General features: G+C 38.7%; 1 protein-coding gene across 1 annotated transcript in view; it reads left to right on the top strand.

Moving 5' to 3' along the window:
• The window catches only part of MORN1 (MORN repeat containing 1), a 270,992-nt gene that overhangs the window by 58,883 nt on the left and 198,438 nt on the right, over positions 1-13,671 (top strand). The window contains 2 exon segments of the mRNA XM_073316712.1: positions 2,939-3,072; positions 5,519-5,604. Of these exon segments, the coding sequence (XP_073172813.1) occupies positions 2,939-3,072; positions 5,519-5,604 (220 nt within the window).

Genomic DNA, 13,671 nt, shown 5'->3' with positions numbered 1-13,671 from the left:
TTACTACAGAGAATTCTTTCCTGGGTATCTGGCTGGTGAATCTTGCCCATATGCTCAGGGTTTAGCTGATCGCCATATTTGGGGTCGGGAAGGAATTTTCCTCCAGCGCAGATTGGAAGAGGCCCTGGAGGTTTTTCGTCTTCCTCTGTAGCATGGGGCATGCGTCACTTGCTGGAGGATTCTCTGCTCCTTGAAGTCTTTAAACCACGATTTGAGGACTTCAATAGCTCAGACATAGGTGAGAGGTTTTTCGCAGGAGTGGGTGGCTGAGATTCTGTGGCCTGCCTTGTGTAGGAGGTCAGACTAGATTATCATAATGGTCCTTTCTGACCTTAATATCTGTGAATCTATAAATGACTACAGTTTGGGTCTTTTTTGTTTTAAGAGGAGGGGAACTGCTGTATACTCCATGTTCGTATGGTTTAGAAGACAATGATCACAATTTTCACATCTGGCTGCCTAGAATTAGACTTTTAAATCCATATTTAGGCACCGAAATAAGTGTCCTCATTTTCCAATTTGAAATTTCACTGCAATGAATTGGAGCTAGTGGGTGCTCAAATCCTCTGGAAATTAGACTACTTTTATTTAGGAGCCCAAATATAAATTTAAGAACTTAACTTTAGTCACTCAACTTTGAACATTTAGGCCAATGTGTCTGATTCTCCTCTCACATAAGTCTTACATCTGTTTAACTCCATTGACTTTAGTGCAATTATACTGCTGAATTGCACTAGTGCGAGATTAGAATCCGCCCTAATCTGTTGAATAAAGGTAGAAAAGGAGAAGCTTTCACCAAACATCTTTGATTTTTTTATTTAAATTTGTTAAATATTTGCACACATTAAAATTAATATTTGACATAGTTATGTTATCCATGGAAATGTTTTGCAATGCTACATTGGATAAAATATGATAAGAGATGATAGAATTCCTATTTTTCCATGTCTCAGGTCAGTTTATGAATGATAAACATGGACATTCTAGTCTAATGAATGCAGCATGTATGTTTTGTTGACTTTTTTATTTTAACTAAAAAATGAGGCATTTAATTTCTAGACTCTTTTTCTTATTTTTCTACATGTTGATGCCCTGACGGACTATGTTATTGCTTTCCTAGTCAGTTACTGTGGAGGTTGCCATCCTAGAAAAGCACCCATACAGATTAACTTGATCACTATTTTACACACAATTTAAGAGAGGCTAAACCAGGAAAACACGACAGGCATCGTTGCTTGAAAACATGAAGCAGTTAACCACCTGTCATCTCAGCCATTAACAAAGGAAGTTAAAGAACTAAGGGAAATAATTGTCAGGTGCACATCTGGTTTTCATGGAGGGCTCCAAGCTGCAAGGTGCTCAGCAACTCCTGGAGGTACTATTGAAATCACTTGGAGTTGAGGGCACTCAGTGCCTTGCAGAATTGAATCTTTACTGTGTAACTACTGTAATCTTCTTGGGTAAATATACTGTAACGTGCATGCTTTGCATACTGCCACTCGTCTTTCCCTAGCCTCCCGTTTCTATCTCTGTTTCTTTTCTGCCAAGCAGGCAATGTTTTTTCCTATAGCATTCCTAGTAGAGACAAATCTACAGCAGCACCAAATTCCTCACAGCAATACTTTGCCAGAAGAGCTACAATTAAGTAGAGATTGAATTTTTTGCATATTGTGTATATTGAGGAGGGTGCACCCCTTAGCTATAGTTTCCACTTTGCAACGCATCAGTCAAGATGGCCAGTAGAGACAGCCTCCTGTGTCAGAAACTCTCTGCTGGTGGAAGTGGCTTCACCATCCTTCAACTGTCCTCCCTCAGTCATCAGTGTAATGGGAAGAAAATGGCATTATAGAAGTGGGGCAGGGCATGGCAGAACAGATCTCTACTACTCCCAATCCTCCACTGGTGTAAGGCCTGAGGGTCCTTATGCGCGTGGTGTTAGTTACAGCTGTTCACTTGCTCCTCTAAGATATGCGAGGGCAATGTGGTTTAAATTAGGGGGACACAACCAGCTCTCTGACAACCTCCTCTTCACTGTACCTGAGCAGAGCTCATGTAGAATGAAGAATCTGGCCCCATGATTTCTACATTCAGCTGTACCACTGAGTAGTTGTGTGCCTTAGTCTCGTCACATAACCCTCTGTACCTCAGTTTACATCACTGTAAGTGGGCCTAATAATATTTATCTGTTCTTCAGGGGTGTTGTGCAGCTTATTTAAGGTCTGGAAAGTGTTTTAATATCCCTGAATAATTTATTTATTTGCTGTTGCTGTCACTCTCTTTATAAAGGGAGAATACATGTAAATCCATATTAGCTTTTTGCAAATGTTTGATTTGTTTCTATTATGCAGAAAACACTTGCTGCTTCTGAGCATAACTACTAGGCTAAGCAAACAAAGCATTTTCCAATAGCCTGGTCTTGCCATATCTACTTCAGCCAGTTCCAGGTGATGTAGGTAGTGCCATAAATTAGCAATGTAAAACATCTTCTCTCCTGATCTCTATAAGATACAGATGGTCACAAAGAAGATTCCCCCTCCCCCTCAAATATAAAAACACATCTGCTGAGTGAATTACAAGACTTTAGTAGGGTATTAAATATACAGATATCAATAAAGCAAGGTTTGATTCTTGTCTTGGCACTTACATGAAAGGCAAACAGTTGAATATTGTACAGTACATTTAATTCCTACAATATCTACAGTATATAACTTTGCAAAAAATATAACAAGACCCAATTCTATCTGCCTTATTTATTTTGAGTAGTATCTTCACTTCTGAGAAGTGATGATGTTACTTATGGAGTAAAGTATTACTCAACGTGAGTAAGAGTGGCAGAATCAGGCACAGAGGGAAGCATTAGCAGCTGGTATGTTAGTTAATTATGCTCACAGCATTTTGTTGCTGGTTTCTTAAATGTGTTTCCTTTGTCACTTTTCAGGATTTGAAGGTGAAAGTCTCTGTCCTCCAGCCAGTCAGAGAGTGGAACGTGGTTGTGTTGTTTTCAGAAACATCATGCTTGCACCTCCTCCGGCTAATTATCAACCATTCATGCTTTTGGATGAATTAAACAAAGTAAGAAGACTTCATTATAAAATATTTTTAATTTGCCCCAAGCAAACTGGACACTTTATCAGCTGTCTCAGTTCCCTCTATAAATCAATAATATTAATTCATCCTTGCAAAATCATTGGAGAATTATACAAGCCCAAGCACCAAATCTTCTCTTCCATTGTGGTGATGTCGATGGGAGAAAAAAATAACTGCTTTGCTCTCACATAAAGAAAAATGCCAGCCATGAGCAAGTCAAATTTGGCAAGGCAAGAATAACTAATGTTAATTGTTAGTTAGGGTTTCACTTCCTGGCAACTTTGTCCCTCCAGATGCCCATGTTAATCAGCATGCAGCAAAAGAGGGCAACCGTGAGTTCTTTTGAGATCTGCAGAAATCTGGTGCGCCATAATATTTTTTCTGATATAAACAAACAAGTAATTAGTGATAATGTACCTAAAAATGCAGGGAGAGACTGGTTTTGCACACTATCTCCAGTGACATCTTCCAAATAGTCATATTTACGGAGAAGGCAAACACATTCACCTACATGTTGAACAAAAGATAATGTGAGACCATGATGGTGACCATCTGTTTGTTTTCATTTTCTAAATATGATTTGCAAGTCCCCTGAAAAGTCCATATAACTTCCTGCAAAATCCGACAGTAGCTAATACTTACTTATTCTTTTACAAGATTTTGGGGGAAAAAATTACACATGGACTCATAGTTGGTGTGAAGTTCATACAGATTACTACAATATTAACAAAACGTACAGCTTTATATGTTCAAAGCTTGGGCAAAGACACTCATTTCTGTAGATTTTCATGTGTGTTCTTGACTCAGCAGCAGCTGTAGAACCAAAATGAAGAATCCATAGTATTGATAGGATACTAATGGTGTAAGATTGTGGACTATGTTTGAGGAGGATAGTCTTGTGAATAAGATGCGTAACTGAGTCTCAGGAAATCTGGATTCAGTTCCAGCTCTGCCAGCAACAGTGGCAAATCTCTTTTTCTCCCTCCCTTTGTCTGTCTTGCCCATTTAGGTTGTGAGCTCTTCAGGGCAAGAGCTGCCTTTTACAATGGGACATTGATCTCAGCCAGGACCTCTAGGCACTTCCATGATAGAAATAATAATAAATAACCAGACATGAGCCAGGAAGAGCACTCTTCCATGTAGAAAACTAGAGTAAAAGTACAGTGCAAATGTATCATGTTTTCAGTGCAAGCGGTATTCTGTATGAACAGATAACTACCAAAATCATAGCTTTTTAACCAGTCAAAAGTAATCTTTAGATTAGATTTGAGCCATAGTAAGATATAATGCTGACAGTTCCTGAAATCTAATTGACTGTAAACTAGCCTTAAATAATTGTAATGTTCAGTTGCTCACTTATAATGCTTGTGACAATAAAAAATATAAGATAACATCTCTCCTGTGAAAATCACTAGAATTAAAAAACAGAAAAAATATCTGACTCAGGTAATGCTCCTGATCATAACTTCCCTGGCTTTGTAATATATCTGTTCAGGATGCGGCCCAAAACAATGTGTCAGAAAAAGAAAAAAAAAAAGACAAGTGAAACTAATCAACCTTTCAGCCTTGTCAAATTCAAAGTTTCCTACAGCAGCACAAATAGGCTCTGTAACACAGTACAGTGTGAATGTGGAAAAATATTTAAAACAATGATTCATTTTCTTAAGACTTCCAAAAATAATTTCTCCTAGTCTACTGATGTTTTTAAAATATCAGCCCCGTCAAACACCAAGAGCAAAATTCTGTGATCAGCCATAATGACTTCAATGGAGAAACTGAAAGGAAGACATTAATTTAAAAAAGTGAAATGACATCTGTAGGGTTGCACACAGAGGTAGCATTTGGCCTGCTGTGGTTTATAAGATACCTTTAAAAGATGGTGGGATAAGGACCAATGGCTGTAAGCTAAAGAAAGAAAAGTTCTGGAGAAGGTTCTTAATAGTTAGTAGTGTTGTGGCTGGGACTACACCAAAGGAGGTGGATGAGACTCCATTGCTGCAAACAGTCATGTACCAATGAGACAAAGCCTTAGCGGGAATAAAGTAGGCAGCATCCTACAATATGCAGGAACATGTAAGAGAGGTCAGACTAGATGATCCAAATTGTCTTAAATTCTTAAAAATACCAAGCTGTATAAACTGTCATATCCCTTACTGTGATTTGGCTAAGGGAAATGTAAGGGATGTTGATTTTGTAGGTGTGGGGGCCAAATTTTGCTTACAGGAATAAATATGTGAAATGAAGGTGTAGCAGAATCTGGAGCATATATGCAAATCAAAAGCCACAAAATCCAAGTGATGATGATTTTGCATTAGTAGTTATTCTCAGTTATGAACTCAAAGGAAAACATTAGCACATCATAAATTACAACTCTACTTTTTGGAAGTCCCCTTGAGCAGTGCAGAAATACATTTTCCTTTTTCCGCACTAGAAAAGAGGCAAAAAGCCAAGTGGAAAGATACCTGCTGAGAAAGCTGAGAAGATGACAGTCTCACAGGAGAAAATTGTAGACAGCAGGTATGTGTGAATCAGTATTTCTGATGCTCAGCTGGGGGATGCTTTCCACTTAAAGCAGTGCTTACCTTCATGCAGCAAGCAACAGGTGCTTCTATGATGTGAAATGGCCCTGTTTTCTCTTTATCAACCGCGGCCATAATTATCATATAATATTGCCTTTCACACTTTACATCAATATATTTCTAATGTTTTTATAATTTATTTCAGACATATACATTTGTACATATTTGATTTGGATATAACAATTAACAGAACCACACACATACCAGGGCAACTTGCACAGCAAGTGTGTGTATATGTTTGTTTTAACTTCAAATCTGTTTCTAGAAGCAACATTTTAAGTTTTTCTCTTTGAAATGTCATAAGTAAAGAGGGATTAGACCATACTTCTAAAATTGCTCTCGTATTTACCAGTCCAAACATAAAATCTATGTTGTCCACTTTTTATCAAGGTGATGATGATTAGAAAGGGGGAAGGGGGAAATGATTTAGAATGAAAAAAATCTATGTTAAAAAAAGAGTCGTCTTGGACTATGTGGCAAGTAAAGTTTTGCATGGCTGGTTTGGACAACAATGATCATGCAGTGATCATATTTTTCTCATGGTTCGTGAGATGAATTGGGGAAAGAAAAGGAGAGGTATTCTTTCAAGCTCTATCCTCCCATCATCAAAACGAAACTTCAAATTGAGACTCTGCTCATGCGGATCGTCCTAGGATGATTGTCATTCTCCTGCTTTGGTCAGCAATGTAATAATTAACAATCTTGATGTTTAGTTTGTCAGCTTGATAGGAAATGTGGCACTTCTGTCAGAGCTATTGGTTCAGGCAGACATCCATGCATTAGTTACATTTGACACTGTGAAACAAATGTGATCTTCATAACCATGAGGGCTGTAAAGATTTTATTCTATATGAAAATCTAGATTCTGGAGCAAATTTCCTGCAGCAAGGGATGAGCCAGTGGTAGATTCACTGGCTGGGGAATCCCAAAGTACACATAACCCTGATGGTAGCTGCTTTCTGTCATAACAAAAATAACTGTGATACCATAAGGAAATATCAACAAAGCTACGTCATAGTGTATTAAAGGAAAAGGTGAGGAAACCAAGCAATCTCATTGACTCCCAGTCCTGTGGTTACCCCATGATAGCTTTCATCACTGCAAAGTTTTACTATATCCAAAAGTAACTGTTGAAAAAGTTTTTCCAATGTATGTCATAGAAACATCTGTGACAACATTCAGGCTGCCTACTATTTCAGCCTCCTGTTGTGCTGACTCTGTAGACAGTTCAGAGAATCAGGACACAGCAGCAAATGAACCAGAGACACAAGGGACAGATTTTAAGCATCAGGCTGCTACTTTATTAAATTAATGCTGGGGCAGGACACTGTTTTCCAACCCCTACTCTTGCATACCCAGCATTTAATAGGGTCCAGTGTGATGGGGTTACAGGATCCCACCATGTACAAATTGGTGAAAATCCTTCTCAGCCTACCTCTAGGCCTCAGCTGACTTCTGAAACCCCACCCCTATGGCTACCAAGGGGTGACCTCAGTCCACGAAGACTTCAGGTTTCCCCTTCTCCTACAGGTACAAGGTCCACCACTGAAATCCCCTGTCTCAGCTCTAGGAGGTGGCCCTTTTAGCCTTTATCCACACTAGCCACTGGCTACAAGTAGTGACGAGTTTAACAGTCTTACCTTTCCTAATATTAAATTTTCAAGTCCTATTCCTTTCAACCCAACTGGGCCTCCATGAGGCTTCAGGAAAGCTGAAAAAAACCATTAAATCTAGGTCAGTTTGGCCTAACAGGAAAAATTCCTTTCTGATCTCAAACCAAGTGATTGTTAAGACCCATAGCATCCTGAAAAACTCAGCTCCTGTGCTACAACTAATTGGAGGGAGGACAGGACAGCTAAAGGTCCAATGGGCCCTTGAAAAGCCTAAGTAGAGTTGAAATATACCTGGCTGGTAGGCATAAGAACCAGTCAACCATCCTGGTCCCCCTAGCCTCACCAATGCGCTGTCGCCTCCCCTGCTTTCAGGGTACTGTGTCTTATTTTTGCTGGTCCAACCCAACAACCTCTTGGGATGGACACTTGTTATAGAAGTCCCAATATTTAGCTCCAAAAGGCATTTTTTTTTGTCTCATCAGAGCTTAGATTCTCTCTAATCAAGAAACACCCCCTCCCCATGCCAGATTTTCTGCGAAGCAACCATCACACAAACAAACCAATAGGAGAAATCAGTATCCCTTACAACATCTCTTCTCTGAATACCCCAGCCTTTATTCTGCCCCACTGGTTGTCTTCCCCTTTGACCAGCTTGGAACTGTTTTGAATTTTAGGGCTGTAGGCCCAGGAATGTCAGAAAAATCAGTAAAGACAAAAGGATGGAAGTGTCAGTCTTAATATGTATCTGTTCAGACAGTCATAGTAGGATCCTATTTCTGTTTGTGTCACTCATAGCTGGCAGCCTTCTGTTTATGATAATTGTATTTTTCTTTCCTGTTCTATCTCTGGAAGCTATAAACAAGCTATGAAGAGCTTTGGAGAGTTTATAGCTACATTAATCTTTTGTGTGTCTTTGTTTAGATTTAAAGAGGAGATCACAGCCTGTTTTTCAGATGTAACTGTAACCTTTATCTGTACATTAAAGAGGGAAAGCTCTTATGCTCTTGTTGGTGAGAGTTTAAACGTTCTGTGTACTATGCATTATCAATAGGCAATGTAGTGATTATGTTAAAAGTTGAAAATATGATGATAGAATTTATATAACTAAAATTCTGGCTCTTAACAAAGAACACTTCTCCTTAGATCAAGGTGATCCATTCCAATACAATTGAATTCTGCCGTCATATCAGCGTTTCGCTCAGTGTGTGTAAATTGCTTCACATGTTTGTTGAAATCTAGAGACACTAGTATAAATTGCTTCCATTAAATAACAATGTCATTTTCAGAATACAAAGCCATGGGTTTGATCCTTGTTGCTTAGATGTGAAATAAGAAAGAAATTTAATTACTATTTCTGGCTTTTGCATAATATTATGCCCCTGGAAATAGCTTTTATGAAAGGAGTACCAGAATGTTACATTTGTCACGTGCAAGCAAAAGCAATTTTATGGATAATTTATTGCCTTTTTAAGATTTTCATTTAAAAGAGAAAATGTAATATGTTCTGGACTTTATTTTTCCTTCAACAGCCTCACCCTACAGATGTTCTTACCCAGTTGACCCACTGGAAAAACAATATTTAAATGCCATGACTTCTTACCCAGGAATAATTACACAATAATTTCAGTACAGTGAATCAAACTTTCCTTTGAGTTCCTTTGAAAATGTAGCAGATCAAGAATCTGGTTTCTCAGTGCCATCTAATCCATTTACAACCCTGAAGGCAAACACTAAGCCTTTTCCATATTCTATCCACGGATGTGACTGCATAAATGCTGTGGTATGAGACAACAGCAAATTAAACTGCAGCAGAAGCAGCAAATATTAGGGGGAAATGAAAACTCCTGACTCAGAGGAGCTGGGCAATGACAGACTCCTCATTATCGATCTTTTCATATGGAGAAGAATGACTGATAAATGAGGTTGCTGTGACATAAAGAGGAAGAGAACACAGTTGGACGTTCATGCAGAAATTATGCTCTCTGTACAAAACAAATAGAAGAATGGGTGATGTCTAATTTGCATCTCTTCTTACCAACAAACTGATTAAGGAGACATCTTCTGGAGCAGATGGTAGAGTTGTCATCTGCAAGATTAAGATACCGTGTGTACCCTTTTTCACTATTTTGGTTGTGATGGAGGTGACATTAGCTGTAATCTTCCTGTTCATTGCCAGTTGTTTACTCTCTCTTTAAGGAGTTACAGTTAATATACATGTAGTTCTTTAAAATCTTGAAGTTAGGGAAATCTGCCATTGTGCAGAATCCTCCTACCTCTTTCTATTACTGAAGAATAGCAAAGCATAAAATAACTATCATGGAACTCCGTCCTGCTTTGTCTGCTCGTGCTAGTAACTCTTAATTACTTCAGTGTCAGTAACAGTTGCAGGATTAGCCTCTTGTGATTTGCAGTGGCCTCTAGATATTGAACAAGACACTTCATCGTGACCTTTCAAACTGGTTGAAGAGGACAATCTCTTGGAGTGCCAAGGCAATGCAGCATGGGCAAAAAAAGCTATTAGAGGCATGGAGAGACTTCCATCTGAAGAGATATTGAAAAGAAGGGGGATTGTTTTGTTTAGAGAAGGGCTCCTGTTTACTCTTTCTCATAATACCAAAGCAATATTCAATAAAATTTAAAGGCAACAAATTTGAAAATGATAAAAGGATTTTTTTTGTTGTACATAATTTATAAGTAACCTGTGGAACTCCGTTGCCTCTGGATATTACGAAGGCCAATTCCTCATCAGGATTCAGAAAAGGATTAAACACTTATATGGATGTTGAGAACATTCAGTTACATTAGATAGGATTTTTAAAAAATGTAAAATGAGTATTCAGGAATTATGCCAACTCATTCACTGGCACTTATTGAGAAGAAAATTCCCTTATGGCAGGTTATTTTCTATAACTGTCCACTCTTCATTTTCACCAGTGGTCCCCAAACTTTTTACTTTGTGCCCCCCCTTACCTCTGTCCATTTCCCACCCTGCCCCTGGGGCCTGGAGCAGGGCCGCAGCTCTGGAAGTGGGGGATGCAGACAGGGTAAGGGGGCTGAGGTTGGGGCCACACCTGGGGGCAGGGGCAGAGCTGAGGCTGGGGGCCAAGGCCAACAACCAGGACCCCGGGCATGGGGCCAGCAGCCAGGAGTGGAGCTGGGTGGCACTCCCTCCCCACCCCCCATGCAGGCTGGCCTGGGCCCCAGCAGTGCTCCCCTCCCCCGAATGTTCCTCCATGCCCCCATAAAGGGGCATGCCCCTCAGTTTGGGAACCTCTGATTTTCACCTTTCTCTGAAGTATCTGGTATTGGTCATTGTCAGAGATAGGACACTAGACTAGATGAACACCTGGTCTGATCCACTATGGTCATTCCTGTGTTCCTAGTACAAAATATATCATTGCATGAGTACAGTATATTGATGAGCTTAAAGATTTTCAAAACCTTAGGGCACAAAATAACCTATAATCATCCACCTCTGCTTTCAAAATAAAAATGTCTGATGCACAGAAATCCAGTTTTCAGGTGGGAAATTTTCCTTTATACCTGTCTGATTTGCATATCTGGACTGATAGGTTCCAGACTTAGTAGTGTCTTACCTCATTGTCTTCATCATTGCATTCCATGGTTAATCAAATTAGTATTCCAGGAGGAAGAGAAAGTACTGGGAGAAGATTCATTGAGTGTTTCCCTTTCCTACTACAGCTGGTAGAAAAGAAGACCCTGTAAGTTCACCTACAGAGTACAAAAAATAACTACTTTTAAAAGCTTCCAAATCTTTGTAGAGGCTGAACTGAAAGAAAACCTTGTGCCCAAAGGATTAATAACAAACCTATCTCAGAAAATGGCTGATGGTAGACATTAGGGTTCAGACTGTTGTACATTCAGTGTTGTGTGCTTTTGTATGTGTACTACACTGTATACCTACACAAGCCGAAAGATTCGGAGACCAAAGCTCTCCCAAGCGCTTTATGATGTATCTACAAAATGTCTTCCCGAGATAAGTTTGGAAAGAAAAAAGCATCATCAGAAACAGAGTGCTGCCAAAACACTTCTATTTTGCATAAGCCTTTGTCCTGGTTCCTGATAATATAAATGAACTTCAAGGGTTGACAGAGGAGCTAAAGTCTGGGCCTGAATATGTACATGATGGAGATAATGCTCAACAGATAGAAAAAAGAAATCAGGGTAAATGGGAATGTAGCTGAACGAGTGAAAGAATATATCAACCTGAGACAAAAACTGCATGGAAGAATTAGGCAATGTTGGAAGATAAAAGACATTGGAAGACCTGTCACCTACTTACCTAGAAGAGGGAAATCTACACATGTATCTTGCTAGTAATCAAATTTAGCTTAGAAATATCCCCTTAAGAAAATGCATCAGAAACATAAGGCACCAAAGAAACACTGAGAGAGAGATGAATGAGGAGACAATGAATAAATGGGTGTAAGAACAAATGTAAATAACAAATCAATATTTAAAGATCAAAAGGAGGAAATTAGAATACCAGGTAACAGTTTTAAATATGCTTTGTCCAGTTCTCTTATTTTTTTTACATTATGAACCTGATTTTCAAAAGCGCTGAGCACTTAGAATTGCAATTGAAGTCAATGGGAGTGGTGAGTGCTCAGCATCTCTGAACATTATTATTACTACTCCTATTTATTTCTATTGAGGTGGCATGTAGGAGCCCAACTGATGGACCAGGCCCCCATTATGCTGGGTACTGTACAAAGGCAGAACAAAAAGAAGGATCTTGCCCAAAAGAGCTGATAAATTAAATAAAATCTGCCCATGTGTTCTCTGAATGTAAACCTAATGTTTATTCCAGAAATGGAACATAAAATATAGAAAATAGTTCCTGCCATGTCTGGAACTGAATTTTTGGAATTTATTTTCTGAGACTGTAATTAGCTTACTGGCAGTGATCCTTAAAAAGCTACTAATGCACATCTTGCGGTTTTGTTAATTAGGATGTGCCATTTAATATGAAAATAAGGGTAATCATTATATAGGTCACTATGAGAATTTGTGGCTCTGACGTGGAGTATAAGCTTGGAAAGAAAGCTTGAGAAATGTGTTTAACTGTGACCATGTCTGTGCTTATAAAATCCAAGCAGTGTCCTCTTAAACTTGTTGAGGAGTATAAATCAATATACGCTTTATGCTGTATTTCAACTTGAGATGTACTTACAGGCAGAGATCTGTAAAACATTTTTTTCACATAAATATGTGTAGACCCAGGTGTTGCAGGAAATACATCTAATAGAGTCCGTTCTGTTGTTCCCTGTGTTTTTAAAAAAATCAGTGAAAAAGACACTATCATGGTATTTTTTTAATAAATTTAAATGTCACCGTTGCATTTATCTTAGTTTAACTAAGCTTGAAAGCAGATTGTTTTCCTTTGAGTTCAGTGGCAGTGCATGGATGTAACTGAGAGCATTATTTGGCCCCAAATAATACAGCTGGGAATATCAAATCTATGCCATATTAAGTGAGAAGTGCAATTAAAAGGTTTTTATGACATCTTGTTGGCAAACATGCTTAATTGGTTTGTGATATATTCTGAAATTCTTTGCTATGTCCACACTATGTGGTGTACTCATGTCTGATGTTGTTTTGAAATATGGTTGTAACACTATTTGCATCTGCGCTTAATACTGTTTTGTGCTGTGCTTCTGAGAGGAGCCATAGTGGGAGGGAAAGTCTCTCTCCGGATCCCAACCATGTTAAAAAAATAGCTTTCTTAGAACTGGTTTAGTACGGCATACTTTCTGCTACTGCATTTGTCCACACTGGACACTGGAACCATGCAAGCTATCACCATGTTGACAACAGGTTCACAAGCAGAGTACAATCAGAACCATGCTTCTTAATTATTGTCACTGTGACTAGCATGGTTCTGCTCCCAATGTTCAGTCACTTGACAGCTAAGAGGTTCTCTTCATCGCTAAGTGTTTGCTCAATATAGCAACATATTGGTATAGATTTTTCTTTTTGCTCTTAATTCTTGTCCTTTGGAGCTAATTCCTCTATACACAAACTTACAATAGATGTTTAACCATGTTCCATCACTTTGGTTTAAGAACTGAAGAAGTTAGTTGATGAAGTTGTAATTACTGCAAAATATCAGAAATTGCATGCTACAGTTCCTAACCTGACCATAATGTAGTGCTCAGTTGTGTTACACCAGGGATAAATTTGGCCCTTAGTGCTTTTAACTTGGTTTAATTCTTTTTAAATCATCAAAGCTAATGAGTAACCTATATAATCAATGCATGTATGAGAAGAGACTATGCTGGAGTTTCAGACAATTAGGTCACCTAACGTACTTACAGCTGTCTCATACATTGATCTTCTCCACTGTCTAGTAATTCTTCGTAACCTACAGC

The sequence above is a fragment of the Lepidochelys kempii genome, chromosome 18 (genome assembly GCF_965140265.1).
Source record: "Lepidochelys kempii isolate rLepKem1 chromosome 18, rLepKem1.hap2, whole genome shotgun sequence".
Lineage (NCBI taxonomy): Eukaryota > Metazoa > Chordata > Testudines > Cheloniidae > Lepidochelys > Lepidochelys kempii.
This window is presented reverse-complemented; position numbering and strand designations above follow the sequence as displayed.